This window comes from Trypanosoma theileri, assembly GCF_002087225.1.
Source record: "Trypanosoma theileri isolate Edinburgh chromosome Unknown TM35_Tth_20_V1, whole genome shotgun sequence".
In the NCBI taxonomy this organism is placed as follows: Eukaryota; Euglenozoa; class Kinetoplastea; order Trypanosomatida; family Trypanosomatidae; genus Trypanosoma; species Trypanosoma theileri.
Genome location: NW_021639862.1, coordinates 436,361 through 464,293, shown reverse-complemented (window position 1 = coordinate 464,293; position 27,933 = coordinate 436,361). Strand labels below are relative to the sequence as shown.

Sequence of the window (27,933 nt, the reverse complement as noted above, 5' to 3'; positions counted from 1 at the left end):
TTTTGTTTGTTTGTTTCTTTGCTCTCATCTTCGCGAGGTTTAATTTTTTTTTTTTTTACCACCTCAAACAACACTCAAAACAAACAGATAAACAGAAACAGTATAAACACATATATATAAATATATAAATATAGATATATATATATATATATATATATATATATATAAGCGCATAGAAATGGTTTCTTTACTGGCGTGTAGAGAGTCTCTTCTTCACAAGATCTTGTGCAGCATAAAATGCAACACCATCCGGGTCTTTCTGCAATCTTCGTTGCATTTCTGCTGCCTCAAACTGTTCGCCACCGTCTATGAAACGGATATCACCCTCTGTGAATATGGTCACACGTGGGGTACCAGTGGTGGGAAGAGAAGAATTGACGCTCTTCAGTGTGGGTAGCGTATCAGACCCTCCTACAGATTCAGTTCCTGTCTTACCCTTTTGAGGCAAGATGGTGGACTGCAGGCTAGATTTGTACCAGTACTGAAAATTATTCATAAATGCCTCACGATGTCGGTTGAGCTGTTTGACAAGAACACCCCGTTCTGTCAAGGCCCTCGTCACAGCGCGGGTAGTATGGGACAGAAGTGCCTTCTTTTCAGTCGCTGACATATTGCGAAGATCCTCTGTCAGTGAGGCACGCAAAAGATTGGCTGCAAGTATGGATTCATTGTCATTGTTGGTGTTGTTGTTATTGTTATTATTGGTGGTGGTGGTGGTGTTATTGTTCTCATTAACGGCATCGCTACCCTCAGAGACATCCACGGATACGCGTCCTGTTTGTGATGTTGCGTACCGGGATACCACACGTTCTTCTATTCTTTGCATCCCTACTGATTGACCCTTTTTATTGGACTCCATATCAGCTTTAATCTCCTGAACTCGTTGTTGTAACCGCAAGATCTCCTCATTCTTTTCAGCCACAAGTTTCTGTGCATTGTTAATTACTTCTAATTGACAAGCTCCATTAGGTGTCCGTTTGTACATTTCAAACGCCAAACGCTTGTCACGTACAACACCTTCTTGACGTCCAATACCCTTTACAGATGGTAATGGAGCCGTAGAAGCTTGTTGTTCTGCAGGCGAAAGTGTATTTTCATAGGCTTCCCTTGCCGGGGAATAAGAAGAGGTAGGTGGGTAAAATCGTCCCTTCATCAACTCCTCATCATTGGGGGTTGAGAAGTTTGTCGTCGATGACGCCACTTTCGATGCTGCAACTGCAGCAGACGTAGCAACAGAACCTGCCATTGTATTTTGAGATGCAGCTGTAATAGCCTGTGGAGATACTGTTGTTGCTGTTGTTGTTGATGTTGTTGCTCTTGTTGTTGCTGGTGTAGTTCCTGCGGTGGAGGGCACTGTTCCATCCATTACAGAGGTAATAACGTAATCAGCGCCCGATACTCTTCCTGGAGACGTATTATGGCCTGCATGCGCACTGAAGGAAACATTACGTTGTTGCTGCTGAAACATCTCTCGCAGTCCGGGACTAAGTTTATCTGTTGACCCCACACCAACACCAGTTGTGGTGTCCATTGAGCTAGTCACATACCTAGTCGTTTCCCTCGATTCTGAATTATTATTCTGTCTCGTACTGTATTTACGTTTTGCAGTACTTTTAGCGCTACAACTGCTTCCTGGACGTGGTGTTGTGATGGCCAATTGATGTTCCATGTCTTTCATCATCGTATCTCGTTCTTCCAAAATGGATTTAAAGGCGAGGAAACAGGCATGCATTTCCCGCACACACGTTACGGAGACCTGTGGAATACTTCCTTCAATAAACGCCTCCACTCGTTCACGTGCGGTTTGAATTTCATCTGTTTCGAGTGGTGCTGTGGCAACGGCCTCCCGTCCTGCGAGTTGATCTTGCATTCGCAGTTCTGCCTTTAAACTGAGTAGCTGTTTCTGCAGCATTTTAATCTGCGCCTCTGGATCCATGGAGGCATGCATGGCTGGTTTGGACTCCACTCGCATCATTCGCTTTGCAAAGTTAAGTGTGGCGATGGTTGCCTCTGTATGGCGTGGCTCTGGCCAGACGTTTGCAATCAACGTGGTCCTACTGCTGCCGCCGATGGAGTCCTTCAGCAGCATCGTGAGTTTACTCTGTCTGTACGGTACGTGTCGCGGGCGGTGGGCGGCGAGGGCAAGCACGACCTGCTCAAGCATAGCGAGAGATTTGTTGATAACGCGCGTTTCTTGAGCGGCGGCCTCGTCGCCTGCCGCGTACGGCCGATCGCTGCTCGCCAAGTCCACAAAATTGCAGCGCGAGTGGTGCACAACGGCGTCGCTGTCAATGAGACTTTTGCTCACGACGTAAAGTGTGAGAACGGCGTGGGAGCGGGAACTCTGCGGATTGAGAGGATTCGCCCCGCAGAGCCGCCGCTGGAGTCCCTCAAACACCGCCGCCAGCGCCTCACCTTCACTCACACACACACGCTCATCCACACCGCGGAGGACCACCGCCCCGCTGGTGTCAATCGTCACGGAGGCTTTATTCACATTGCCACTCTCTTTTCCACCAATCTTCGCTGCGGCGGCAAGTACAGCAGCAGCAGACGGGCCACGGCCAAGCAGATCATACACTTGCTCACCGTACACTTCCACAAAGGTAAGACTCACTTTAAATTCCCGCTCACTGGAAAGCTTTATCGAATCAAATACAGCCTGTATAGCGCGTGGAACACATCCACGTGTAGGGTACGTATTTCCACCAAAAAGTGTATACGTCTTTCCAGATCCACTTTGGCCATGACAAAGCAAAGTACAGTTGAAACCTTGCACCACCGCCTCCACCAAATCGGCAGCAGCTGTGTTGTAGACAAGCTCCTGTGGAGCATCTTGCAATATAGCGTCAGCAGTAAAGGTCAAGTTCTCTTCAACACTTGTACCACCCGGTGAAGCTGTCTTGGTGTTTGCACGTGTTGCATTACCCGTGGAAACATCACCATTATTAGGGCGCGTAATGCAAAGTGTATTGTTTGACATTACATGAAAGTTATTCGTCACGAAGTTAGTGGGCCTCGTACGAACTACAATACGCACCTGAGACGGCATACTGTTATAAGAGCGTGCAGTAAGCATGCAATAAATATATATATATGCAAAAAAGAGAAAAAACTAATCAGAGCAATGCACAAACAAAGGAAAGAAACACGCACACAAGCTGAATAAATAAGGTGAAAAAGTCCCACAATACCCTCCTTCAGTACAAGTGGTACAGAAGTAGAGGAGGAAGGTAGTTAACTCTATCCTGTCTGCTCCGGAGGTCTGTATGTGGTGTATGAGACTTATGTTTTTTTCCTCCTTTTTTTTTTTACTATTCTGTGTGTGTATGTGAGTGAGGAGAAAGGAGAGGGGGAGAGGCTTGTGAATATTTGTTTCTTTGTGTTAGTCTTCCTGTCTACCTTCCTTTTTTTTTTCTTTTTTGGGGAAGTGAGAGTGTGGACTCTTCCTTTTACTGGTATGTGTGTGTGTGTGTTAGTCACTCCGTGGAGAGATAATACAGTATTAAAGTTACAAATAGAAATAAAAAGAAATGAAGAAAATAAATTATACACAGAGGGGTCCAGAATTAATTCAGCATGTGCATACAAAAACCCCATCACACGTAGAGCATTAAAAACTACAAGTAAATGGCTAGAAAAAAAAAAAAAAAGAGTAAGGCTGAACATATTTTGCTTTCATTCTCCAAATTGCCAACAAAAGAGGCACCCCACGCCCCCACCTAAATAAATACACACATGAGCAGAAATCTGTACACAAACAGAAGTATATATACATACATATATATATGTATATATCGTAATTATAGAAACACAAATAAAGAGAGCAAGTATGGCAGTGGTACACCTCCAAGACCCCAAACCATCCTTTTTCATCGTCTCTCTCTTGCAAAAACTCTCAGTTATTCCCTCCCTCTCTTCCTTCTGAGTTTAGTATTATCGTTGTTTTTGTTTTTGTTGTTGTTGTTGTTTTTTGACTGTTTGTTTCGATTCAGTTTTTACGTACTTTTTCGCTTTCTATTCAAGCTCCGGTTTAGAAACGTCGTTGTAGTCATGACCGAGTACGCAAAAGACAACAACAACAAAAAAAAGAGCATAAACAGCATCAAGTAAGAGGTGATGATGATGATGAAGGGTAGGGCAGAAGGAAAGAAAAAGAAAAAGGAAAATAGGGTAGAAGGAAAAACAAAACACCTCTGTACACAAAAAAGTACTACAGGGTATACTCTCACATTTCCAAAATCTCCTTTCAGTTTATTTCTTATTTTTCTTTCTCTTCTTCACTTTTATTCTTTTTTTTTTCTCCTTCAGTATGTACTCCTCTTTTTCCAATTCTCTCTGTCATACTGAATTGCGCAGATTATGCAAAGGGAGAACGATCAATCACGCAAAGCAAGAGAAAATAATAATAATAGTAATAATAATATTAATAAAGGTAAAACAGAGGATATAATGCACAAACAATATGCCATTTGCTCTTTCATTTGTTTGTGTGGGTGCGTGGGTGCGTGGAAAGAGGGAGGGAAGAAAGAAGAAAGGTATACAGGAAATATACAAAAAAAAAAAAAAATGAAATACAACAGACGATGAAAACAAATACGTCTGAAATAAGGCAATAACAAAGGGAAGAACAAAAACAAAAAAAAAAAAAAGAAAATTCTTGTATTACATAGACTAAATCTTCACATTTCTCACACTCTCATAATACGCCTAGTGATTATCTGTATTATATATATATATATATATATATATATATATATATAACCAAATGATGAATTACATCAACGTCATGGCGTATATATTTCCAAAACTATCACCTAAAACAACCTTGCTGGTTAGGCCACTGGCCATACAGTAAACAGGTGCTTTACAGAAAGTACTAGCGTACTCTTTTCCAGTTTCAATATCAATAATATACACAAAACGATTTGTACATGCTGCCACAATATATCCTGTGAATGGACCAGGAGCAGCACAGGAAAGTGTCCATCCTAGCTTTACCATGCGCCCCGACTGGCGTGTGACACCAATAACGTCCGCCACAGAAAGTCTCAGTTTACGGGATCCATCTTCTGTTGACCAAACACAAAGACATTTCTCATCATTGCTAACAATATGAGTCCCATTAGAAGTGTAGCTACATGCAAGAACAATACCCACATGCCCTTCGAGTGTCCAGCGAGTCTTTCCCGTTGTTGTTGACCATACCCGCAGTGTTTTATCTGCGGAGGCGCTACAGACATATTTGCCATCAGGGCTATAAGCAACACTTACAATAATACCACCGTGGTGTGTGTACGCCAACCGTTCCCGTGCGTTGCGTGTATCCCATAGACGACAAATGCGATCTTGACAACCGGAAACGACAGTTTTGCTGTCTGGACTAAAACAACAACAAATCACAACTTTATCATGTTCAATCACGCAAAGCAATTTGGTGACGGTGGCGTCCCACAGTGTGAGTGTGTGGTCTTTGCTCGTCGTCGCAAGGAATTTACCGTCGGGTGAGATTGCCGTGCAGATAACGGTATCGTGGTGTCCAGTGAAAATACCCTCTTCGTTGCCATTTGAAAGTGCACGCATCGTAACAGACGCATCTGTGCAGGCGCAACTCACAATACTGCGTTCGTTTGGAGCCACCGCCAAACACTTCACACGCGCCGCGTGGCCAATGAGTGTGTTTACTTTAAAGTGACGTATAGGGCGGTTTGAAGTGTTTGATGAGGATGCCTCCGCACTCTTCACTAAGGCAGCGGCGGTGTTTGGCATCGCACTGAATGTACGTGTTACTTTTGCGCTACCCGCCGACCGCCGTGAGAGGCTCTCTTGCATAGATGCCCGCCGCTCTGCACTCTCAAACGATGCCCCATCACGACTGAACTCCACCTCGTCCACATGTACATTGAAGTCGGTAAAGCGAAACAGGCTCGCACTACCTTTACCATCATCCCACGTTGTGGTGGCGGGCGTACCGGCTGCTGTGAAGAGCGCCATTCCAACAGCGGAGTGACGGGGATCCGTCGGGCGGCGGCCCATCGCAGCGGGCGGCTTACGTCCCTCAATGCGCCAATGTTTTGCCTGTGCCTCGTCCTTAGAGACAACGGCGTCATCGTAGACAAACAGATCCTCCTCAATTGTGGGAGCCAACGCCTTTTGTTCGGATACTATATTTTCCGAGTGAAAGAGCATGTGGGGAGCGGCTGGGGAGTCATTTCCTAAACTTGGCTGCGAGGCCCCTACGGTGATATCCGAGAGCATCTCCTCTTCACCGTCCGCGTCGCCGCAGGTGCGGGAGGTTCTTTTCCCCTTGTATCCATTGCCGACACTCAGCCGTGTTCGTGTGAATGTTGGGAGGTTCGCTGGGAACTGTGGGTGGGGAGCATTCTCACCTCCCTCATTGAAACTGACAACAGAGTTGGAGGGAAGCGCAGATCGACTAACACCACAGCCCATTTAACGTGACACTCACTAACGAACGACCTCCCCTCCTTCTTTAACTACTATAGTTTTGCTGGTTTTCCTTTTATTGGTACTTTTTTGGATGATGATGATTATTATTATTATTGTTATTCCTGTAGACGCCCGTCGTGGTCGTCTCGTCACCGTCGCCGCAGTCAGTTATCACCTCTTATTATCCAGGTGACTGCGATTGTGGCAGTATAATGAGAGAAATAATAGAGGTTCAGCTGCGAAGAGGAAGAGAACGTATTTTTTTTTTTTTTTTTTGCTTTTTGCTTTTTGCTTTTTGTTTGGTTTCGCTGCTTCCTTTACTCTGATTCCTCCCTAACTATTTACCTGTTCTCTGTGATCACCACGCAATGTCCCTCTTGGACTAGAGTGAAACAGACCTACGCGCACCCTCTTTCCCCTCTGCCCACTCGATTGGTTTCTTCTTTTCTTCTTTCCTTTATTGTGGACAAAAAAAACCCAATATGGGATTGAGAAGAAAGATGGAATAGAAGGAAAAAGGTGTTTGGATAAAGCAAATAAACTAAAGAAAATAAAAAAGAAAACATGAGATGGCAGAGAAATCAGAATCAGTAAAAAAAAAAGGAAAAAATATTGGCAGCATCATAACAAATCAACAACAAAAAAAAAGAGATAATAGTCTTCACATTTTCTTTTCTTTTTTTTTTAAAGATTCCCCTCCCCCAGAAATAAATAAATAAAAACGCACTTCGCAGATACGTTTTGAAACAGAAACACATACGTATTAAGCCAAAGAAGGAGAAAAAAGAAAACAACATAATAACATAAAAAAGGGGATCATGGGGAGTTCATTTTTTTTTTTTTTTGTGGGGATGGTGGGGTAGGGACTTCAGTGGTGTAAACACACCCCATTCTAAAGAAGAAAAGATGGCAAAAGAAGAAGAGAAAGGGATTTCTAGTAAATAAACACATTCATATTCATAAATGTAAAACGTGTGTGTTTCCTTCTGTCTTCTTTGTATGTTCCTTTCCTCTGTTTCTTTTTTTTTTTTTTTTCTTTCTCGGGGGAGGGGGAGAATTTCACATACTTTCTTCTTTTTTTTTTCTTTCTTTCTCCTATTACGCAGAAGAAGTAATGTAATGGAATGGATAAAGAGGAGAGAAAAGAGGGTGATGGAACTATAAATCTAAATGCCCACTCCCCACGCTACCAGTACACAAGATGTAATCTATATTCTGTGTGTTTGTGCGTGCTGGGTGAGGTTCCATACATTCACTTTCTTCCTTCCTAATAATGTAGTAAAGAATAAAGACTAGTAATCAACAACAAAAACAGCAAGAACTTTTTACTGTTATTCCTAAAGCTCACGGTTCTGAATAAGTTCACAGAGAATATCCTTTGTGTATCGCAGACGTGCAGCGACTTCCTTTGAACGTGATGCCACAGACGCCAGCGACATGGTAACACGGTGACCAGCAGCATCTGTGTATGTCACTACACGTGACTCAGAACTGAGAATCACCTCTGCCTTGTCGTGGAAACAGACTTGAATGGTTTTGTTAGACAGACGGAATATCATTGCCTGTGGTGTTAGCAACCAACGCTTCACATATACAATATCTTCAATCATATGTGGATCGCTAAGAAGCGATGGTGTATGATTCATGTAGGGTGAGCATCGCACTACTTCCACTCCTTCTCGCACACTGCGAGCACGCGACAAGTATGATTTAAAATACTTGATCAGTGTAACCTTCTTATTAAGACTCTCAGGGAAGGACTCCATATGAAATGACTGTAGTTGATCTCTTGCATGTACAACATTGTTATTATTACTGCGCGTAACAACCTCCTTAACACGTGCGTAATACTCAACACGGCCTGTGATGGGTTCCCATACCATCTTTGTAGAGTCATTGAAGTGTACACCGGTGTGTCCAGTGCTTAGTCGGTAGCACAATCCATACTTGGCAGAAAAGTCAGCGAAGTCTGTAACCCACACAGAAGGAAGAGGAAAGGCTGAAGGTGAATCCTCATCTTCTTCTGCAGCTATTCCTGCTGCGTACAATGGTGGTTGCGTCTCGCGTACACGAGGTTCAGCCACTTCTAGGAGTGTTTGATGTAGATGATCGTGCAGTGCGGTAAGTTGATTCTTCTCTTCCTCATCCAGCTGATAATGTGGCACACGAGTAGCAGCCGCATTTTCTTCATTCTCCTCTACAGGCTGTGATGACATTTGTTGTTGTTGCGGCGGTGGTGGTGGTGGTGTTGGTGGTGATACCTGTGGTTGCGTACGCCCTTGTTGACGTGCTGTCTCTGCACGCGGTGTCGGTGTTACTGTGGAGGGTCCATTGATGTTATTATTGTTGGTACGCTGTGGATAGTAATAATTCTTATTACTGTTGGAAGGCACACCGGTGTGTAAAGCCATCTGCTGCGGGGACTCACTCTGCACCGGTTGGCGAGTTGATCCAATAGTGTTAGCACTGAGTGGACGTAGGACCTCACGCCGTGCCGGTGGGACAGTTGTAACAGGTGTACATCCAACCATTTCCATTCCCCTTAATTTCTGCAACTTTTGTTGTTGTAGTTCTTGTTCTTTTTGTTGTTGTTGTTGTTGTTCTTGTTGTTGTTCGCTGCTTCCCTGCATGCGGTGACGTGCGGAGGTGGGAAATAATGAGAGTGGTGCGGTAAGTGGTGGGACTGGACTACGAAAGAAGGGGTGACTGCGAATTTCAATGAGTGTCGGTCGGTGATCCGGACGGCTCTGTAGAATGCGGTGAATGAGTTCCTTCCCACTATCCGGTATATCCACACGCGGTGGAAACTCATATCGACATTGTTTGATGCGGCGATAAGTTGCCTTGACATCTGATGTCTGAAAAGGCGGCTCTCCAACGAGTAGTGTATAGAGAATAACACCTAGTGACCAAATATCCACTTCATAACTGTGACCTTCATGTGCACCGTCAATAATTTCAGGTGCAATGTAATTTGGAGTTCCACAAATAGTACGTTTTCGTTCGCCCTCATACTGTAACTCCGCAGCGAGACCAAAATCTCCAATCTTTACATTCATATCAGCATCCATCATCATATTTCCCAACTTTAGATCACGGTGAATTACAGACTGATCATGCATGTATTGAATAGCAGCAAGTGATTGTAACATAATATATTGAGTCTCTGGAACAGTGAATCGTGCTCGACGTTTAGAAATCTCCATTAAGGTCTGATTACTGCACTTCTCTAACAGTATGTATACATTCCAATCATCCTGAAAGGTGCGAATGAAGTTCACAATGTTCTTATGCTTCATGCGACGATGAATAGAAATCTCCGAATGTAACTTCTGCAGGGTCTTTGTCTTCTGCAAAATGGCGCGGTCAATCACCTTCAGTGCGTACGACTCCCCATCACGCTCCACATCGTAACACTTCGCAAAACCACCACGGCCCAATAGCCGGCCGCAGCGAAATGTTCCCACAATACGGCCGTGGCGATCGTACTCCCGCAGTGAACTTCCCTCGCGAAAGTCCGGCCGCTCACTGCGGGGTGTTGAGGGGAAACCCATGCGTGAGGTGCCGTAGCGTTGGGCCGGCATCACAGGCGGTTGTGGTTGTGTTCCAATCATTATAAATGCTGTTCACACCCGATATATATATATATATATATATATTCTTTCTTTTCTGATCTGTTCTGTTATGATCTTTTTCCTCTTTTTCACCACTCTGTACGTTTGGTCCGCAAACTTGAATGGTTGTTGGGAGTTGAGAAAGAGAGAGATGTGGTGTCGAACACAAAGGGGATGTTATCTCTAACCGTGAGGGAAGTAGTGCCGCGCGGTGTAAATAACAGGGATGCTGTTAGAATGAGAATTTGATTGTGTGAATCTCTATTGCAGATGATGACGCAGCAGCAATAGAAGCAATAGCGTCAACAGATGCAGGGAGATAGTAAATGGGTTTTTTTTTTTTTTATATTTATATAAAAAATAATAATGTATTTGTGCTTCTTAAAATGATAGCAATCTATCTATCTATCTATTAATTACCAGTACAGATGGATACTGGTACTGTAGTGTAGGTATATCGATGGTGATAATCCGTTCTCCCCTTTAAGTTTATTTCTTTTTTCTTTTTTTGTTTTGTTTTTTTTTTTTTTTTCTTTTTTTTTTCTTTTTTACTGTTGCCGCTTCTGTAGTTTTGTCTAGATTTATCCCTCTGCCTCTTTGTGTGAGTAATGTGTAAATATGTGATATAATGTAAGAAGCAGTAGAGGTAGAAATGGGTAGAAATAGCAACAACAATAAAAAAAAAAAAGATCTATCTAAGTCCCCACTTATATATAAATATATATATATATTCTTTTTTTATTTTTCTCTAAACACAAATAAACGCTTATCTATATATCTTTGTGTATGTGTGTAGGTGTGTAGGGGGGTGTGAACCAAAACTAAAAATGGTAGCCAAATAGAGAAAGAAAAGAAATAAATAAATAAATTTGTATATATATATATACTTCAAATATAGTAGTAAAAGCAACAACAACAACAACAACAAGAGGAAAACCATAATAAAAGTAGTATCAATAATAGTATTAATATAGTATTAGTAGTCTTCATAATAACATGTAAAGCATCCGATGGAGAATCACAATGAAAAAAAAAAGGAAAAGAAAAGAAAAAAAACATTTGCAACATATAAGAAAAACACACTCCAGGAGTTCTATGCTCTTCACTGCAACTAGTCTCATCCTCCACTCTATTCATTCTCTCCTTCACTCCATAATTAACACACATACAACTCCACACAAGAGAGAAACACGCACACAAAGAACAAACACAAAGACACATAACACCATCAACTCAGAAACATATAAATAAATAAATAGTTATTTATTTTACTTCAAAGACAGATATGCAGATGTACCTCAAAGGATAAACAAAGATCAACAAGAAGGGAAAGATGGAGAGAAGAGTAATAATAATAATAATAATAATAAATGAAAGAAACAAACGAAAAAGGAAAAAAAAAAAAAAATAGTTCAAAATAAGAGGTTCATTGGGTTCATCCACTATTTCTTGTCCTCGTTCATTCTCCAATTCTTACTTCTTCTTCCCCTCTTCTTCCTTCTTCTAATTTTTATCATCATCCGTCCATCCATATAACAGCAAAAGAAAACAAAAAAAAAAGAAAACAAAAAAAAAAGAAAACACGTCAATATACACACCTCAAACTGTTTTTTTTAAAACTCGTTACCTCTACGAACTTTGCGCCCTCCTGCTGGTACCGCACCGCCTACTGTTTGGACCGATCCACTACCATTGATCCACTCTACTGATGTTTTACCGGTCTGTGTGTGTGTATCATCTAACATTTCAGCATCAGCAGTATCACTAAAGTCTCCCATTTCCGCTCTCGTCTGTGGAGGGTGAATCAATTCCTCTGCAAATACAAATGTGTGATGCAGTCCACTCTTAACATTCGTCACATTTAAATTACTCAACAATGGTACAATGCGAAACTGATCACCTACTCTGCCATCATGGGACTTCATCATATCACTGTGAAGACTCCCACCCATACCACCACCACTACCACCGCCCCCATTGTTGTTGTTATTGTTGGTGTTGCCATTATTTCCAGTTGCTGTGCTGCAGCCCATACGTGCAGTCTCACCAAATGTAAAGACTTGTCCGTGTGGGGCTCTTGGACGTCCACTGTGGTCTAAACTGCAGCACGGGCGTCGGCACCACGACTGTGGACCCTGCATCACCACAACGGTGTGCTGTCGACCACAGGAGATGGCCTTGGCCACACCGCCAGCCACAAACTCAAGATTCACCACACGATAAGGTGATGTGATGCAGTCTATACTTTCCTTTGCCCCGCACTGTCCACTGGCATTGTCACCCCAGCAGTAGACGGCGCCACTGTCGGTAAGGGCTACTGTGTGAAAGGAGCCACAGGCGACATCCACTACACGTTTTCCAGTTAGGGCCCCACGCACCATACGAGGCACCAGCGCTGGCTCTTTATTCCCGTGCCCAAGGCGGCCTTGATAACCCACACCCCATGTGAAGAGTTCACCAGCGGCGTTAATCGCACCACTGTGCCACTGCCCCGCATGCACCCGCACGAGTTTGTGTTTTGTTTCCACACGCACCACCTGTGGGACAAGTACTACCGTGCGTTTCTCTGCACTGAGAGACTCGCCAATCACGCTGGGATCGCCTACTCTCGCCCGTACTTCCTCCAACGTGCCAAGGCCCAGACACTCCAGCAATCCCCAACTGTACAGTGTGCCGTCCTCGCCGAGTGCGAGACTGAAGAAACTACCGCAGCCGAGTTGCACAATGCGGCGTCCCTCGAGTGTGGCGACGAGTGTTGGTGTTTCCACCTTCCGCGTGGCGTGATCAAAGTGACTCGGGCCCAGACCGCTCTGTCCGTGATTGTTGTTTCCCCAAAAGTACACGTGATGATCGGCGGTGAGGGCCATCGCGTAGGCGTAGCCCGCCGCCACGTGCACCGCCGGATGCTGCTCAAACAACGGAATACGATGCGGTACGATCACAACAGCCGACTTGTCGTCGGGATGTTCATCCAGATCACGCTGACTGCCAAGGCCTAATTGGCCCCAGTCGCCATTACCAAAAGTGTAGATGTTGCCATCGTCTGTGAGAGTGCAACTGTAATTGGCGCCAAGTGCCACATCCACCACACGCACTCCAAACGGTGTGATGGGGGCTGGTGTGGGTACACTGCTGTTCTGGAAACACTGCGTGCCCAACTCACCAGAGGCACCGGATCCCCAACTGTAGAGAAGTTGTCGTCGTGAATGCCGCGCTGGGGTGAGTTGTCGCACGACACCCTGCAAGTTAAGATACTCCGCAACGGCCAACACACCCGCAGCGGGAACACCAGGAGGAATGACAAGCACACGGTGCCGCAGGTAATTCAGAATGGGCCGGAAATACACCGGATCAACATCTAACAGAATGGCACACTCAGAGTCCCTGTCAACAGGAGTCATCTGATCTAGTTCATTACTAATGAGGAGGGGAAGCAAACTATCACGATCGGCACAGAGTGTGGATATAGTGGTTGTAAAATATACCCCACCTACATTAAGTTTTACCCATTCTCGTCTACGTGGAAGAATGCTGTACTCAGAGGTCTTACTAACACGATCAATATTCGTCTCCTTGTTATTATGATTGGCGTCTATCCCACAAGCACGCTGATCTTCGAGATTGTTGGGATCTAAGTACATTTAAAACGTTTTTTTTTTCTTTTCTTTTTTTCTTTTGTCTGTTATTCCTATCCTTCTATTTGCAATTCCCCTTTATTTTCACGACTCACACGAATTATTCAAACTATCTACAAGAATAATTACGAATGTATATATACAATATAATATAATATAATATTATATATATATATATATATATATATATATATATATATATATATATNTATATATATATATATATATATATATATATATATGGCTGCCCCGCCAACCCCACAAATTCAGTCCCTTAAAAAGGAATCACCTTTAAAAAAGAAAAAAAGAAAAAAAGAAAAGAAAAAACACTACATACAATACCAGGTGAGACATAGTAGGAGTTGTAAAAGTAGAAAAGAAAGGGTGTGCAGAAGCACAGATAGAGAATCAAAGAGGAAAAAGCAAATATAATAAGAAGCTCACACATTCGCACACATACATACACACACGCGGTTGCAATACATACATATTGCATTGCACGGCAATGCAATAATTTAAAAGGGCGCTTGTACCAAAAAACTTTTGGTGCGTGTGTGTTTATCCCTTTCCAGCAATAGGGATAATAATAAAAATAATAATAAAAGAAGAAAAAAAAAGGAGAAAAAAAAAAACAGACCAACTTTCTTACGTTGTGACTCATTGACATGGGGGCCCTGGGAACCAGAAATACCAAAATAGCACAATAAAGCAAGAAAAAAAAAAAGAAAAAAAAAAAAGTAAAAAAAGTTCAAATTGCAAAAATGAGGTGTGATAACAAGAACTAAACACCAAAAATGCTTATGTCCGAGAATTCAGAGAGCGTGTAAAAAAAAAAAAAAAAAAAATGGATGCCTGCTCTCCCACAAAGAAAAAAACACATCCAACCGCTTCTTTCTTTTTTTATCGCTTAGCATAAGCAATATTTCGTAGAGACCAACAATACAAATAACATAAACATTACATATATAGATAGATAAATAAATATTACTGAATGCATTATTGGAAGCGCAAAAGAGAAGGGAAAAAAAGAATCAAAGGTTCCGTCTACAAAGGAGTGCAAAAACAAAATCAAAAACCCCAGTGTTGTAGTAGTAGTAAATAGTAGTAAAAACTACAGATTTCATGTATTCCTTTTCTTTTTTTTTTTTTTTACCTTTTAATATCCTGCTCCGTCACAACTTTGCACGCACGCACGCACATAAATACATATAGATATATATATATAGATATATAAATATATTTTTCTCCCTCTTTAACGTCTAGTTCAGTTTATGTACGGCAAAGGAATACAGCAATCAAGAAAAAAAAAAATCAAATTCATTCCCTCATGGCAAAGTACTACACATTCGTTCCCTTTCTTTCGTTGTTCTCGTCACTCACTTTACCTTATATTTTTTTTTTTTGGATTTGTGTGTCTGTACCATTTTCCTTTTTCCTTGTTGTTTGTTTGCTTTTTCCTTTTTTCTTTTTTTTAATTGATGTATACATTGGCAAACGAAAAAAAAAAAAGTACGAGGTGACTTATTCACCCCTTTCTACAAAATCCATTAAACTCAATACCCCCTCTCTCTTATTTCTACGGCGGATTCTTGATATGCGTCTCTCTCAAGTTCCTCCATATTTTCCCCATGCTGTTTCTCCAATTCCTTTATGTATTTTTGTTGTTTGTGATACTCGATGGCCTGCTCCAGCAGCTTCTGATACTCCTGTTCACTCGCATTATTCGCGCGTAGCATTTTCTCCTGCTCCCGCAGCAGTGTTGAGAATTTATCTTTGCTGGAGAGATGCCGTGCCCCACCCGGGCTGCTGCTTAACTGCGTGACGGCCTCGTCCTTTGCCTTTCCATCCTGCGGCAGTGTGAACTTCACTACCTTTATCCCTCCATTCAATGAGTGTGCAGAGGGCGAGCGCGGGGCGGCGTGAGGGAAGGTGTCGGAGTTGGGAGTGCCGCGAGGGCTAACGGAGCGGGCCGTGCGGAATTCAACACGAGCCGCAGGACTTCCCGGTGCTGCCGCTGGTGATGTGGATCCTGTTGCCTCTTGTAGTTCCTGCAGATACTTCTCGGCTTCTTGCAATAACTCCTCGTGTCGGGCGCGGCTCTGCACACTCATCTGTTCCATCCTCCGCTGCTCCTCTAACATCTCTTGCAGCCGTTGTTTACTGTTTTTCTGTGGAGTCTCCATCTTTGGTGGTGTGGCTGCTCTGTTCGGCTTGTTGATGATAACGTTGTTACCACTGTGGCTGGGAGGCTTGTTAGAGACTTTATTAGTGGTCAATGGTGACGTTCCACTACGCTTGCGCTCATTCACTGGTGGTAACTTTAACGCCTCACCATCGCCGTGGCTGCCTCGAGAGCTTCTTTCATTCTGAGACGTTTTAAGAGAAGTGGAGGATAAGAGAATGCTGGGTTGACGTGCCCCTTCACTATCACCGAGGTACGGTTGATGCTTTGGTTCCCGCAATGGTTGAGACTCCACTAGCTGCACACTGCTACTCTTGCGAGAACTGCTGCTTGTGGAACGTTCATTTGGAGCTGTGGGTTCCGGATTGTGAGTAGACAAACAAGACGCAGGGGTCGCTGCTGCAAATACCGGAGAGTATTCTGGTACCTTCCTCGTATTATCCTCCAAAACCACCACACTAGATGTGCGAGAGGATGGTCCCCCTTGCGAACCAGAAAATTGGGAATTTCTTGAATCACGACGTACATCTGGTGGATGAGGATATACAGGTTGTGATCTTTGTGATGGTTGGGATAGTTGGGATTGGGATGGTTTAGCGGATGTATCTGTACTATTCCTCCCCATGGGTGTCGTAAAGGGAACAGTAGCAGAAGGTCGTTTAGATCCATCAGATGGTCGCGCTGTTTCGTCAAGGGCTTCATTTTCTTGTTGTTGTTCAATATTATTCTTTTTCTCCAACCACGGTACACTTGCTGTTGTTACCGTTCTTGACTGCGTTGAGTACTCAGATTGCTCCTGGAATGTCCATGGTTTCATCAGTGGATCTCGTGGTTGATAGTCCAGAAGCGGTTGCCCAGGTTCGTCGCTTTTCTCTTGTATTGAAATGCTTACTCTGCTTCTCTGCACAGAAACGCCATTTTCGGTCGTTTGTGATTGTGGGAATATTTCAATATTGACCCGGGCGCTGTTGATACCTTTCGCCGCAAGTAACTCGCGAATGGAGTCTGCAAGTTCCTCTTTCGAGCAAGGCATATTTGGTTTCTCCTCTTTTCCTTGTGAGAGTCCTATAATAAATATATAGAAGTGAAGGAAAACAAGAAAGGAGGTAAGAAAGAAAAAAAAAAAAAAACACGATAAAAAATAAAAATCTTAAACTTTTCCTGGTACAGATTCCCCTTACATGAGTACCCACCAGATATATATATATGAGTTTATTGTTTAACTATCTTCTTACACTCTCATATTTTTGCTTCTTGAAGAAATAACTTGCACAATTACACCTACTATTGACTCTAAGAAAGGTAGACAGTCAGACCTCACTAACACTAATGCATATATATATATATCCAGACCCTTTTATAACCCTTATTTCCACCCACCCATATTCTTATTCTATTCCCCATTTTCCCAAATAATACTTGGTCCTTTTCTTTTCCGAGGCTATTTCTTAGCGGCAGCAGGTTCAGGTTTTGCGTCAATATCTCTACAGTAAGGTTTGGGAGGTTCCTTTATGAACAGTGATGTTCTACCTCCCGCCGGATCTGCACACTTACGATCTGGACGTTGTGGACCTACCTTGTACGGCCGTCCCTCACGCAGACATTCAATGAGTTGTTTCACCGCATCCCAGGTGAGATCCTCCACAAAGTCGTATGAGAAGTGTGGAGGACGACTGTAATCACTCACAACAAGCATTGGAGCATTCACACACGCCCCCAGACACTGCATCTCACCAAGTGTGATGAGACCATCCTTTGTTGTGCCGTGCATCTTGACATTCAGGTATGCCTCGGTGCGGTGCACAAGGTCATCGCAGCCGCACAGCATACACGGTGTGGTAACGCAGAACTGCACATGATATTTTCCCACCGGCTGCCGATTAAACATAGAGTAAAATGTGACGGTTTCAAACACCTGCATGGGCGGTACTTCGCAGATGCGGGCAATTTTATACATAGCGGTCACTGGGATATAACCGCCCTGCTGCCGCTGTGCGAGATGCAGGAGTGGAATCACCGCACTCTTTCGCCGGCTACGCGGGAACTTTGGGAGAATGACGTTATTGATCTCCTCGTAACTCGCGGTGGTGAAATCCCACGGAATGCGGGTGTTGTTCGTGTCGGTGTTGTGATGACGCACATCGCCGTGAATCTCACGCCGGGTGGTGCCTAACAGTGGGGCAACAACAGCAGATGCGGAAGGACCAAGTCGCCACATCTACAGCACTAAAATAATATAACTAATAATAATAATAAAGAAAAGCAGCGCAAAAAAAAAAAAAGAATACCCTAACGTTAGTGCTGCTGTCGTCTTGACTCTAAGCACCACTGTCTTATCGCTATATGGTTACCAAATAAAAAAAGAAAAAAAGGCAATATTAAGAAGAGTTAAACAGAAAAAGAAGAATTAATAAAAGATTCCAGACCTACCAGAGAATGAGAAGAAAAAAAAGAGGAAAACGCATACAGCAGCTGCTGTAGCTAATTACCTTCTATTCTTTCCCTCCTCCTCTGTTTTACAAACCACAGTTGATTTCCTTTCTTAAGATTGGCAATGGTGACAACAGGTAAAAAAAAAAAGGGCAAGAAAAAAAAAAGGGGGGGGAGTGCCGCAGAATCTAATAGGGCAAGAAAGTTGGAGAGTCGAACTTTATCTTCTTTCCTTTCTTTTCTTTCTTTATCTCTCTCTCTCTCTGTAAGTTTGTGTGCGTTACTCCCTTTATTTTTCTTGTATTGGTACACATAGATATATATATATATTTTTTTTTTCTTTTCTTAACCCATTAACCCAACTGCCGTTCATGCTGCAAAACCAAGAAAAAAGTAGTGGAAAAGTAGAAGGTGTTGAAGACTCTATCATTTGGTACAGTAGAAGCATTACAGTGAAATAAGAGGTTATTGTTGCTTTTTTTCTGTTTTTATGTGCAGCAGCAACAACAACAATAACATCATGATCAAATACAGCGAGGGCGGTATTCGCATTTTCTAACAGTTTCTCTTTCGTTTTTTTCTCCTTGTTCTTGCTGATGCTGTTGCTGTTGTTGCTGCTGCTATCTCTATGCCAACGGATTCCTCTCTGCGATACCCCTTTTTCACTATACTCGCTGGCCATAAGCCGACTTGATCTCTGCTTTTCATATACCATAGTTGTTTTTTTTTTTTTCTTTTTTTTTTCTTTTTTTGTTTTTTATTGTTCTTTTTTTTTCCTTTGGTGTAGCACTCTTTCCTTTTTTTTTTCTTTTCCTCTTTCCTCTTCTGATTTATCCTGCACGTTTTGATTTCTTGATAATCTTCTTCTCCAGACTCTTGTGAACGAACGGCAACACACCACCACGGGCGATGGTGGCATTTACTATCTGGTTCAGTTCCTCATCGCCGCGAATGGCCAGCAGCAGATGCCGTGGTTTAATGCGCTCAGTTTTGTGGGACTTTGCAGCGGCGCCGGCCAACTCAATCACTTCGGATGTTAAGTACTCCAACAGGGCGGCGCAGTAAATAGCGGCAGAGGCGCCACAGCGTTGTTTGCGGTTGAGTCCATCCTTCAGACGGGAGTGAATGCGGCCAACGGGGAAGTTGAGATCGGCCCGTGCGGCCCTCGACATCTTATCGCGTCTTCCCGCCTTCCCGCCGGTCTTGCCGCCGCGTTTTCCCTTTCCCTTTCCTTTTCCCTTCCCGCGAGCGCCGGCCGCCTTTCCGCCGTGTTTGCCGCCGGACGCGATGCTCGTCTGATCGGCCGTGCCGGAGACCGGCCCCATCATGGGGTTCTGCTGCAGGGGATCCTCGCCGGTGAGAGACATTTATTCTTTTTTTTTTTCTCTTCTCGCCTAGGGCGTTAAATGGAAAGTCCAGAATAAATAAATAAATAAATAATAATAAAAGGGGTTGGTTAGTGCGATGCCACGCGCTTCAACCAGTACTGCTTCCAGATTCTTCCGTAGGTGAGGGGAGTGGAAGGGTCCTTCTCCGTTGCTTCACCAAATGGCTTTCTATGAAAGGGGAAGAAAAAATAAAATAAAAAAAGAAGAAAAGAAAACAATTTCGTCTAGAAGAAACAGTGTATGAATCTCTCTCCCTATCTCTCACTTCTTATATTACTGATGAAGAAAAGAGAGAAATCATTCTCATAACATTTCAAAAACTCCAAAATAATACCTGGAAAAACGCCGCAGACAACTTGAAGGCAGAACCACACATGTAATGGCACCTTTTCTTTTTGTTTTTCTTCTTCTTCTTCGTTGTTACACTCCCTCTATTCCTGTTGCTGTTGTTTGGTACACTCCGCACACAGCAACTCATTAACACCAGCGGAAATGTCACATACATCAACTCCAGTCAGCAGTGCACAAGGATAGTGATACGCCTTGCGCTGACAACACCCACAGAGCAGTAAACACATACCACTATTGGCACAGAAAGAACATATCGTTATTGCTGTCGTGTTCACACCAGACAGTTCCTGTAATAGAGTGTTTGAAATCATCAAACGCAGAGCGGTGTCTTCATCCTTAATGTAGTCATGTAGCAAACACCACTCTAGACATCTCTGATGCATCATCAACAGTGATGTAGTAGTAGTAGTAGTAGTAGTAGTAGTAGTAGTAGATAAGTGATTTCCCTCCTCACGAGATCGCTTTCGCCGCCCAGAATCACTCTCCAGATCACATTCCTTAACTTCACCTATTTTTTCGCTAGTATCTGCAGACGTATTCGCTACTTGAGGTACATGTAAATCCCAGATGGGTCCCAAACAAGTACCTAGTGCTACTTCATTTAACTGACGTACACTTTCTCGGTTGCAAGAAGGGTCAGTGTTAAGCAACCGCCGTAAATAACGGTGCATCTGGGTACGATTCTTAATATCCAAACCACACAACACACAACATCCGCCATGCTCAGGAATTTTCTCGTTGTTGTTAAGATTATACCGAGAAACTGCTATGCACGATTGAACTTCATTCAAGGCGGGACTTACTGAGTGCACAAGCTGTGTCTCTGCACCATCCCACGTGAGTTCTTCTCCTGTTGTTAATCGATGTCGGAAAAGTGGGGTATGAAGTAATTGTGTGTTTGACATACTACCACCACGAGAAATATCTGGTGTGGTCCTCTCTCTATCATTATCCCCGCTTCTCGCAGAACGGGCAATATCAGCAGAAGCAGAAGAAGAAACTGAAGCTGTAGTGGATCTATTCTCCGTCATCTTGACAGTACTTGCTGCCTCTCCCAATTGCACTAACGGCGGTGGTGTACTATTACTCGTAGCCCTACTCGTAGTTGTCTGCTGTAAACGCAGTGTATGAGCCACATCTTGCACAAGTACAGTAAGGGCATCTAGTGTGGGAAGTGGTGTACTTGCCCGCTTACTGGGAACAGCATGATTACACAACGGACACTGTGGTCTCTCATCCACACAGCGCACTGCACATGATTTGCAAAACACATGGCCGCAAGGGAACGAAACAGGATGGCGAAAAAGATTGTAGCAGACAGAACAGACAAGATTCTTATGGGCAAGCTGCAGCAACGCAGAGACAGCCATCACGGTTATTTTTCTTTTTTTCTCTATTCTTTTCTTTTTGTAATGAAGACACTCAGCATCTGCCGTCACACACGGGACACTTCATGTAAGCCACACCAACCGTCTTTTTTTTTCGGTTCTTGGCTCTCTTTCTTTTCGCAAACCCGCAACATGAGAAGAAGAAAAAAAGGAAGAAAATAGAGGAAAAACACAAAAATACAGCCAAAGAAAGAGGGAAAGATAGATAGAGAGATAGAAAACAATAATAATAATAATAATAATAATAATAATAATAATATATAGAGAGAGAGAAAACAATTCCAAGGCTGAAAAGGTCACACTCCAAGAAATACACCTCTCGTTATAACCACAAAGGACGCACACATCCGCACGTTTGCATTGTGTCTTTGGTAAAGGTTATGGTACTTCACTTTTTGTTTTTCCCATCCTCTTAGATTTCACCTTCTCTTTCTCACGTGTGAGTTTCCCGACTCCGCCTTTAATCATATTTGTCTGTGAAGTCTTTATCGCTAAGTGTTTGCGCTGTCGCCGCTCCACACGATTCTTCTGCCGTTCCATATTGATCTGCCGTTTTACTTTAGACGCCATAGACTTAAATGCCGATCTTAACGTAGCAGCACCATTACCAGCATTAGCACTACTATTATTATTATTATTACTACTACTAGTACCAGCAGAAGAAGGAAGAGCGGGTTCCTCGCTTTGTTGGAATCGCACCATAAACAAATTGCTACTGCGAATAAAGACAGATCCCAAATAACGCCGGCGTGTTGCTGGACTCGCCGGGGGTGCGGGAATCCCTTTTGCCTGCAGCAGCGCACGTTCAATATCACACAATCGCTCACGACGACAGGTAGCCTCTGCGAGGTTTATGTTATAATCATCATCCAGCGAGATGAGTTTCCCTTCGTACACGTACCCTTGCCGCGTTTCAACTTCAACGCGGAACAGTACTGGTAAAGATGGCTGCTGTTGTTGCTGTTGTTGTTGTTGTTGTTGCATGAGAGCCTGCTGTATAGCCACAGCGGGCAGAGGACCCTGCCGCGGCGTTATCTGTGCAGACATTCTAAGCACACACACACACACCCTCTTGTACGGATCCCCACCCTTTACAAAAAGAAGAAAATAAGAGAGAGAATAGAATAGCCGGGTGAGCACACACACAGATATATATATATATATATATATATATATATATATATATAAAGAATAAAAAAAAGGATTCTTCTTTCAGCATACTCTTTTTTTTTCACGTTCTTCTTCATTTTTCTTTCCTTTCACTCGTCTTCTAGTAACCTCTTTCTTTTCTGTTTCTCTATGTTTATATATGTATAAAGGAAATAATATATTTACAGATGCAAGAAAAAAAAATGCATGGTATTAGCAATAACAAACTGAACTACTTCACCTTACATACAACAGTATATATAAATTAGATAGTGTGAGATATCCCCACAGGGCATCTACTAAGCGCCTTGAAATGGCGAATTGATAAGATAGCTCCAAAATGAACGGTGGTGATAGTGATAATAATGACACATACAGATGGAGCAAAGGAAAAATAAAAATTCAAAAAAAAAAGGCGCGTTCCTTTGAATGTCCAAACGGAAAAGAAGAAGCACAAATGAGATGGAAGCAAAAGCAATAACATACACCACAAAGAGAAAAAAGAAAAAGAAAGAAAGGGTTGTATAACGAGAAAAAAAAAAAGAAATAATAAGAAATAAAAAAAAAAAAAAGCGTCTACACGGTACCCTTTTGCGCGTACCCTTCTGTTGAAGGAGCAGCAACGTATGTGTTAGAACGCAAGTCCAGACAACATTGAAGCAGGGGATCGAATACAAATGGTCCAGTGAGATCCTCCACAAATTGTTTGGTGTCATCTACATCTTTCGGTGGCAATAACTTCTCAGATGAAGTAGTACTTACTGATTCTTCTCCAGTTCCTATTGCCGTCACTTTACTGTCCACATGCGTTAAAGATCCATTATCTTGCTGCATTAAAGTGATACCGCTATGATTAGATGAAGGGACAACTCGATTCGCACTTCCATCATATAATGATAGCACTGGTGGTATAGACAATTGCGAGGCACATCCCTGCGAGGCCGGTGAACGTGGCGGCAATGACGCAAAGCGGGTTGAATGAAAAGGATCACCCTCATCGCCAGTACGGGAACTACCCACACGAATGAACTGACCGCTGCCCATTACCGTCTTACCAGTCCCTGATGCCCTTCTGTAATCTATAGTGCCAACGCTACTCTCATCCTCTTCAACACCGCGACCCATACGCAAAGAATTAAGTGGCGTGTTACTTGCCGTTGTTGTTCGGCCTAAAAGTTCTTGCTCACCAGGCGTTTGCGGTTCAGTAGCGAGAGTTCTTACTTCAGAATAAGGTCTGTATTGTTGTTGTTGCTGCTGCTGCTGCTGGTGTTGGTATTGGTGTTCCTGTTCCTTTTGTTGTTGTTGTGATTGGGATTGTGGTAAGAATGCCTCTGTGTGTTCTCCCAGACGACCCCGGCGGGCTACAAACCTGGATACTTTTTCTTCTTCTTCCACTGGTGTAGCCGTATGAACAGTATTCACATGAACAGCAGCACCAAATGGTGGTGAGGGTGGAACGGATAACCGCAGACTGTCTTCATCCGCCCGTTGTGTGCCTCTGTGTGAGGACCACGGCATTGCGGGATCCACCGACACGGCATCAGAGAGTGTGGTGTCAAAGCAGAGACGGTCCACGGCGTGTGCGTGTGGGCGAGTTGGCGGCACGGGTGGTTTCTTGTCAAGTGCAGTGGCCTCTGTAGGGATCACAACAGCCGGTCGTTCCCGTTCCTCGGAGAGACAGACATTTACCGTAAACCCATCGTCATCCTCATCTTCGTCATCATCGTCATCTTGATGGATAACATCACTATTATTATTATTATTATTATTATTATTATTATTATTATTATTATTAGGGTTGATAATGCTTCTCTTGTTGTTATTGTTGTTGTCACGAGCCACGGCACAAGTATTAGCGAGTTCATTTGGCGAGGATCGCCGATCCTTAGGTGTAGTCGACATACATTGAGGCGTACATAAATCACGGTCAACAGGTTGTAGATGTGAATTAGGGAAACGAGGTGACGAACATAGACCCTGTTGTTGCTGTTGTGGTGGTGGTTGTTGAAGCTTCACATTTCCACCCTGTTGGGATAAAGCATAATCAGTAGACGGATATACACGTGACCTTCCGCTGCGATGAATCTCCTCATCTCTATTCCTACCACTATTACTACTACTATTGATGATGGTGTTATTTCTAACATCTCCATTCCTTCCAGAGATATTATTTTGAGGTAAACTTTGTGCCACATCACGACCACTCTTATACTCACTACTGTCACCTATTAGTGCTTGAATACGTTTAACGCGTTCACGCATCATATCCAATGTCTGATGGTAGCTAGCAAGAGTTGGTGTATGCGAATCTGATTCAAGAGAAACAGAATCTTCCACTATAAAAGGTTCTGATACTTTATTTGTCATCACCCTTTCTTTGTGTCCATTGTCAACATGTGATCGTCTCGCCGGCGTATTATGTTGTTGTGGTGTGGGACATGCTGATGTCACTTGTGCCACCGTCTCACTTTCCCCATTACAACTCTCTACACGAGGACAGGCCTCCTCCTCTATCATAATACACTCAATATCCGTTGCGCGTACGGAATCTCTATACTGTGGTTTCACTTGTCCTCTTTTGAGTGAGGAACGCATTCCATTAACACGTGGCTCTTCTAAGAGGGCTTTCGGTGTTTGTACTCCAACCGTCCTTGCTGTTTGTACTCCAACATGATGTTTGGCGGAGACGCAAGGAGACGGCACCGGTGATCTCTCCTCATGTAATCCCTTCAATCGTCTTGCGAGTGTGAAAGCACAACTTGCTTGTTCTTGCTGATATTGATGATTACTATGATGATGAGGATCATGATGATGATGATGTTGTTGTTGTTGTTGCATCGCAGTTATCCTAGGCCCATTTGGAGAGACGGTGAAGGAATCCCGCGTTGAGGTTCCCGCATTCAAGTAAATCTTTTCTTGTTCATACAACGACTGCCCCGTCACTCTTGCAACTCCATCCGAATATCCCGATGTACTTTCAGAAACAGCAGAAGAGAATGGAGCGGTTGAAACGCCAGCCGTCTTCACTGTACGTGTACTTTGCACAGCAGAAGGAGGACGTGAGGCCGGGCGGCGGTTCACCTGTCGAACTTCAAAGGAAGAAGAAAAAGTCTCCGCTGGTTGGATCTCCGTCTGTGCAGTTACCAATGGAAATTGCAGGAACTCCTCTTGGCCAGTGCGAATAACAAAATAACTCACTGGCACCTCCTCCGGTAATCGCAGTGAAACTGGCCACTCTGCCGCTTCTACGGATGTTGACATGATGTCTGATTCTATTAACATAGGCGGCAGCTGCGGCATACCAAGAACACGCCGCACACGACAAATACAACTAGAACTAAGAGTCACAGAAAGTAAACGACGAGAGTCGCTCAGTTCTGCAACAGACAATCGTCCCCCGGTCTCACCATACAAAAAAGCATGGATGTGGGGTACATCTAAAATAAGGTTTAACCACATCCCTGGTAAAACACATCGTAATGGAACTTTTACATGTTGTGCACATCGCTGGAATTTATGGAAATTACTACTAAATATGATACGACGTCTACCCATTTTATCTTGTAATAATAACTCAATCGTGAGAGAAAACGCCGCCCGCACGGATTCCTCACAGAAAAGCTGTAGAACTATGACTCGTTGCGACCCTGCTGTCAAACCACTATTATTGTTTTTTTTGTTATTGGCACCACTACTACTACTAATACTCCCACTGCCTGTACGAGTCGGTGCACTACGCAAGAATGATACATGTGTAGAAGGTGTGATCTGAAGTAACTGTGACCTTGTGGCCTTATCGTAGTATCGGCCAACATTACCACCCTCAACGACTATGCCCTCCAGTGGTTTTGAGCCTTGTGGACTGTAGAGAATATAAGAAGGAACACTATCTTCTTTTGGACTTTTGAGAAAAGATGACGAGTTCATTTTTATTTATTTCTTTTTTTTTTTTTTCCTTCTCTTCGTCTTTTTGTTACTTTTCGTTTATTTCCCCTTTTTATTTGATATTTTTTTTTTTTTTCGCCCCTACCACCCTCTTCTTCTGGTTTCTGTGGTTTGCAGAATGTAAGGGACACCACTAGCTTCTGGACCACTATAATATCAATACCATACAAAAAAGAAAACAAAAAGAATAAAATAGAAGATGCAAAAAAAAATAATAATGTGATTCCAGGAATAAAGCGGCAAACGCAAAACAGTGAGTATTTTAATTTGACCCATGACGCATTGAATTAGGCCACAAACAAGACATCTGTAAACACATGTGTGAAACGAAAGAAAAAAAAATATAGAAATACACACACACATATATATATATATATATATATATATATGAGAAAGAGAGAAAGAAAAAAAATAATAAATGTGTCTGCACATCTATCGCAAAAATGTATCTCTGTAATGTAATGATCATTGCATGTGAGGTAAAATAAAATAATAATAATAATAAAATCAAACGAATATTCAAGAAAAGAAATGTGGATATGCCGCCTGCAGCTCCTGAATGAGTTGGCTTCTTGACCGCCTCCGCGGCGGCTCACCAGTTAACTTATCTCTCCCCATCTCTGCAAATCCCATCGTCAAATTGTGTGGACCTGGTCTTTCAAAGTCACTAACCCCACCATTATTAACACTATTAACATTATTACCAACTGCAGCTGCTGATGTTTCTCCCTCATCAATGGCATTTGCCCCTTCTTCTGTATCACTGCAGCAAGTTGCGTATGGCAGTAGATGCAAGTGTACCACATCTTCAATCTGCACAACGTATCGTTCCAGTTTCAGCTCTGTACCAGTCTGCCATGCTGCTCCATTCTCCGCTGCCTGCATCATCGCGAATACAGCATTGGGGCGAAGGCCTGTTCCTGAGGCCACACACACCGACTTTCGAGTAGTGTCTTCCACCAGTGTGGCTCTGTTGAACCCAACATAAAGCCGTCCACTCATCCACCGCCGCCGCCGAACACTGCCGCTGGTAGGCGCGAAGAGCACAATGAATACAGACGCATCCCCCATCGTACGTCTAGTATCCATTATGTACTTCCGTCTTGCGTCTTTTTTTTCTTTTTTTTTTTTCTTTGGTTATTCCTCTCACAGAGGATAAATAATAATAAAAAAGAGCCAAGACTTTTTTTTTTTTATGATAATAATAATAATAATAAAAATAAGGATAAGTGCAATAGTTGATAGTAAAAAGCAAAGAAAAAATATATATATATATATATATATATATATATATGAACAACAAGAGATGGGGTTAGAGGGATAAGAGAGATACAACAGTATATCTATGCGTGCCACAAGAGTGTATATAGCTTATCATCATTACCCTCATTATCCGTACGA

At 43.0% G+C, this 27,933-nt stretch overlaps 12 protein-coding genes across 12 annotated transcripts; all 12 read right to left on the bottom strand.

Annotated features, from left to right (window-relative positions):
• Positions 1–187: 187 nt before the first annotated feature.
• TM35_000202440 (putative C-terminal motor kinesin) lies at positions 188–3,079 on the bottom strand (the record flags this gene model as incomplete). The annotated part of the gene is made up of 1 exon (XM_029026929.1): positions 188–3,079. One exon carries the CDS (start codon positions 3,077–3,079, stop codon positions 188–190), a length of 2,892 nt encoding a protein of 963 aa, XP_028881901.1.
• Positions 3,080–4,776: 1,697 nt separating this feature from the next.
• TM35_000202430 (protein kinase) lies at positions 4,777–6,453 on the bottom strand (the record flags this gene model as incomplete). Its single annotated transcript, XM_029026928.1, has 1 exon — positions 4,777–6,453. One exon carries the CDS (start codon positions 6,451–6,453, stop codon positions 4,777–4,779), a length of 1,677 nt encoding a protein of 558 aa, XP_028881900.1.
• Positions 6,454–7,787: 1,334 nt separating this feature from the next.
• On the bottom strand, positions 7,788–10,064 carry TM35_000202420 (protein kinase; the record flags this gene model as incomplete). The annotated part of the gene is made up of 1 exon (XM_029026927.1): positions 7,788–10,064. One exon carries the CDS (start codon positions 10,062–10,064, stop codon positions 7,788–7,790), a length of 2,277 nt encoding a protein of 758 aa, XP_028881899.1.
• A 1,613-nt stretch (positions 10,065–11,677) lies between these two features.
• TM35_000202410 (uncharacterized protein) lies at positions 11,678–13,705 on the bottom strand (the record flags this gene model as incomplete). Its single annotated transcript, XM_029026926.1, has 1 exon — positions 11,678–13,705. The coding sequence occupies one exon, from the start codon at positions 13,703–13,705 to the stop codon at positions 11,678–11,680; it is 2,028 nt and encodes a 675-aa protein (XP_028881898.1).
• Positions 13,706–15,252: 1,547 nt separating this feature from the next.
• TM35_000202400 (uncharacterized protein) lies at positions 15,253–16,914 on the bottom strand (the record flags this gene model as incomplete). The annotated part of the gene is made up of 1 exon (XM_029026925.1): positions 15,253–16,914. One exon carries the CDS (start codon positions 16,912–16,914, stop codon positions 15,253–15,255), a length of 1,662 nt encoding a protein of 553 aa, XP_028881897.1.
• Positions 16,915–17,322: 408 nt separating this feature from the next.
• Positions 17,323–18,099, bottom strand: TM35_000202390 (NADH-ubiquinone oxidoreductase, mitochondrial; the record flags this gene model as incomplete). The annotated part of the gene is made up of 1 exon (XM_029026924.1): positions 17,323–18,099. One exon carries the CDS (start codon positions 18,097–18,099, stop codon positions 17,323–17,325), a length of 777 nt encoding a protein of 258 aa, XP_028881896.1.
• A 501-nt stretch (positions 18,100–18,600) lies between these two features.
• Positions 18,601–19,026, bottom strand: TM35_000202380 (uncharacterized protein; the record flags this gene model as incomplete). The annotated part of the gene is made up of 1 exon (XM_029026923.1): positions 18,601–19,026. One exon carries the CDS (start codon positions 19,024–19,026, stop codon positions 18,601–18,603), a length of 426 nt encoding a protein of 141 aa, XP_028881895.1.
• Positions 19,027–19,141: 115 nt separating this feature from the next.
• Positions 19,142–19,678, bottom strand: TM35_000202370 (histone H2A; the record flags this gene model as incomplete). The annotated part of the gene is made up of 1 exon (XM_029026922.1): positions 19,142–19,678. One exon carries the CDS (start codon positions 19,676–19,678, stop codon positions 19,142–19,144), a length of 537 nt encoding a protein of 178 aa, XP_028881894.1.
• A 452-nt stretch (positions 19,679–20,130) lies between these two features.
• TM35_000202360 (uncharacterized protein) lies at positions 20,131–21,420 on the bottom strand (the record flags this gene model as incomplete). The annotated part of the gene is made up of 1 exon (XM_029026921.1): positions 20,131–21,420. The coding sequence occupies one exon, from the start codon at positions 21,418–21,420 to the stop codon at positions 20,131–20,133; it is 1,290 nt and encodes a 429-aa protein (XP_028881893.1).
• A 396-nt stretch (positions 21,421–21,816) lies between these two features.
• On the bottom strand, positions 21,817–22,485 carry TM35_000202350 (uncharacterized protein; the record flags this gene model as incomplete). Its single annotated transcript, XM_029026920.1, has 1 exon — positions 21,817–22,485. One exon carries the CDS (start codon positions 22,483–22,485, stop codon positions 21,817–21,819), a length of 669 nt encoding a protein of 222 aa, XP_028881892.1.
• Positions 22,486–23,163: 678 nt separating this feature from the next.
• Positions 23,164–26,514, bottom strand: TM35_000202340 (uncharacterized protein; the record flags this gene model as incomplete). Its single annotated transcript, XM_029026919.1, has 1 exon — positions 23,164–26,514. One exon carries the CDS (start codon positions 26,512–26,514, stop codon positions 23,164–23,166), a length of 3,351 nt encoding a protein of 1,116 aa, XP_028881891.1.
• A 537-nt stretch (positions 26,515–27,051) lies between these two features.
• Positions 27,052–27,621, bottom strand: TM35_000202330 (uncharacterized protein; the record flags this gene model as incomplete). The annotated part of the gene is made up of 1 exon (XM_029026918.1): positions 27,052–27,621. One exon carries the CDS (start codon positions 27,619–27,621, stop codon positions 27,052–27,054), a length of 570 nt encoding a protein of 189 aa, XP_028881890.1.
• Positions 27,622–27,933: the final 312 nt, after the last annotated feature.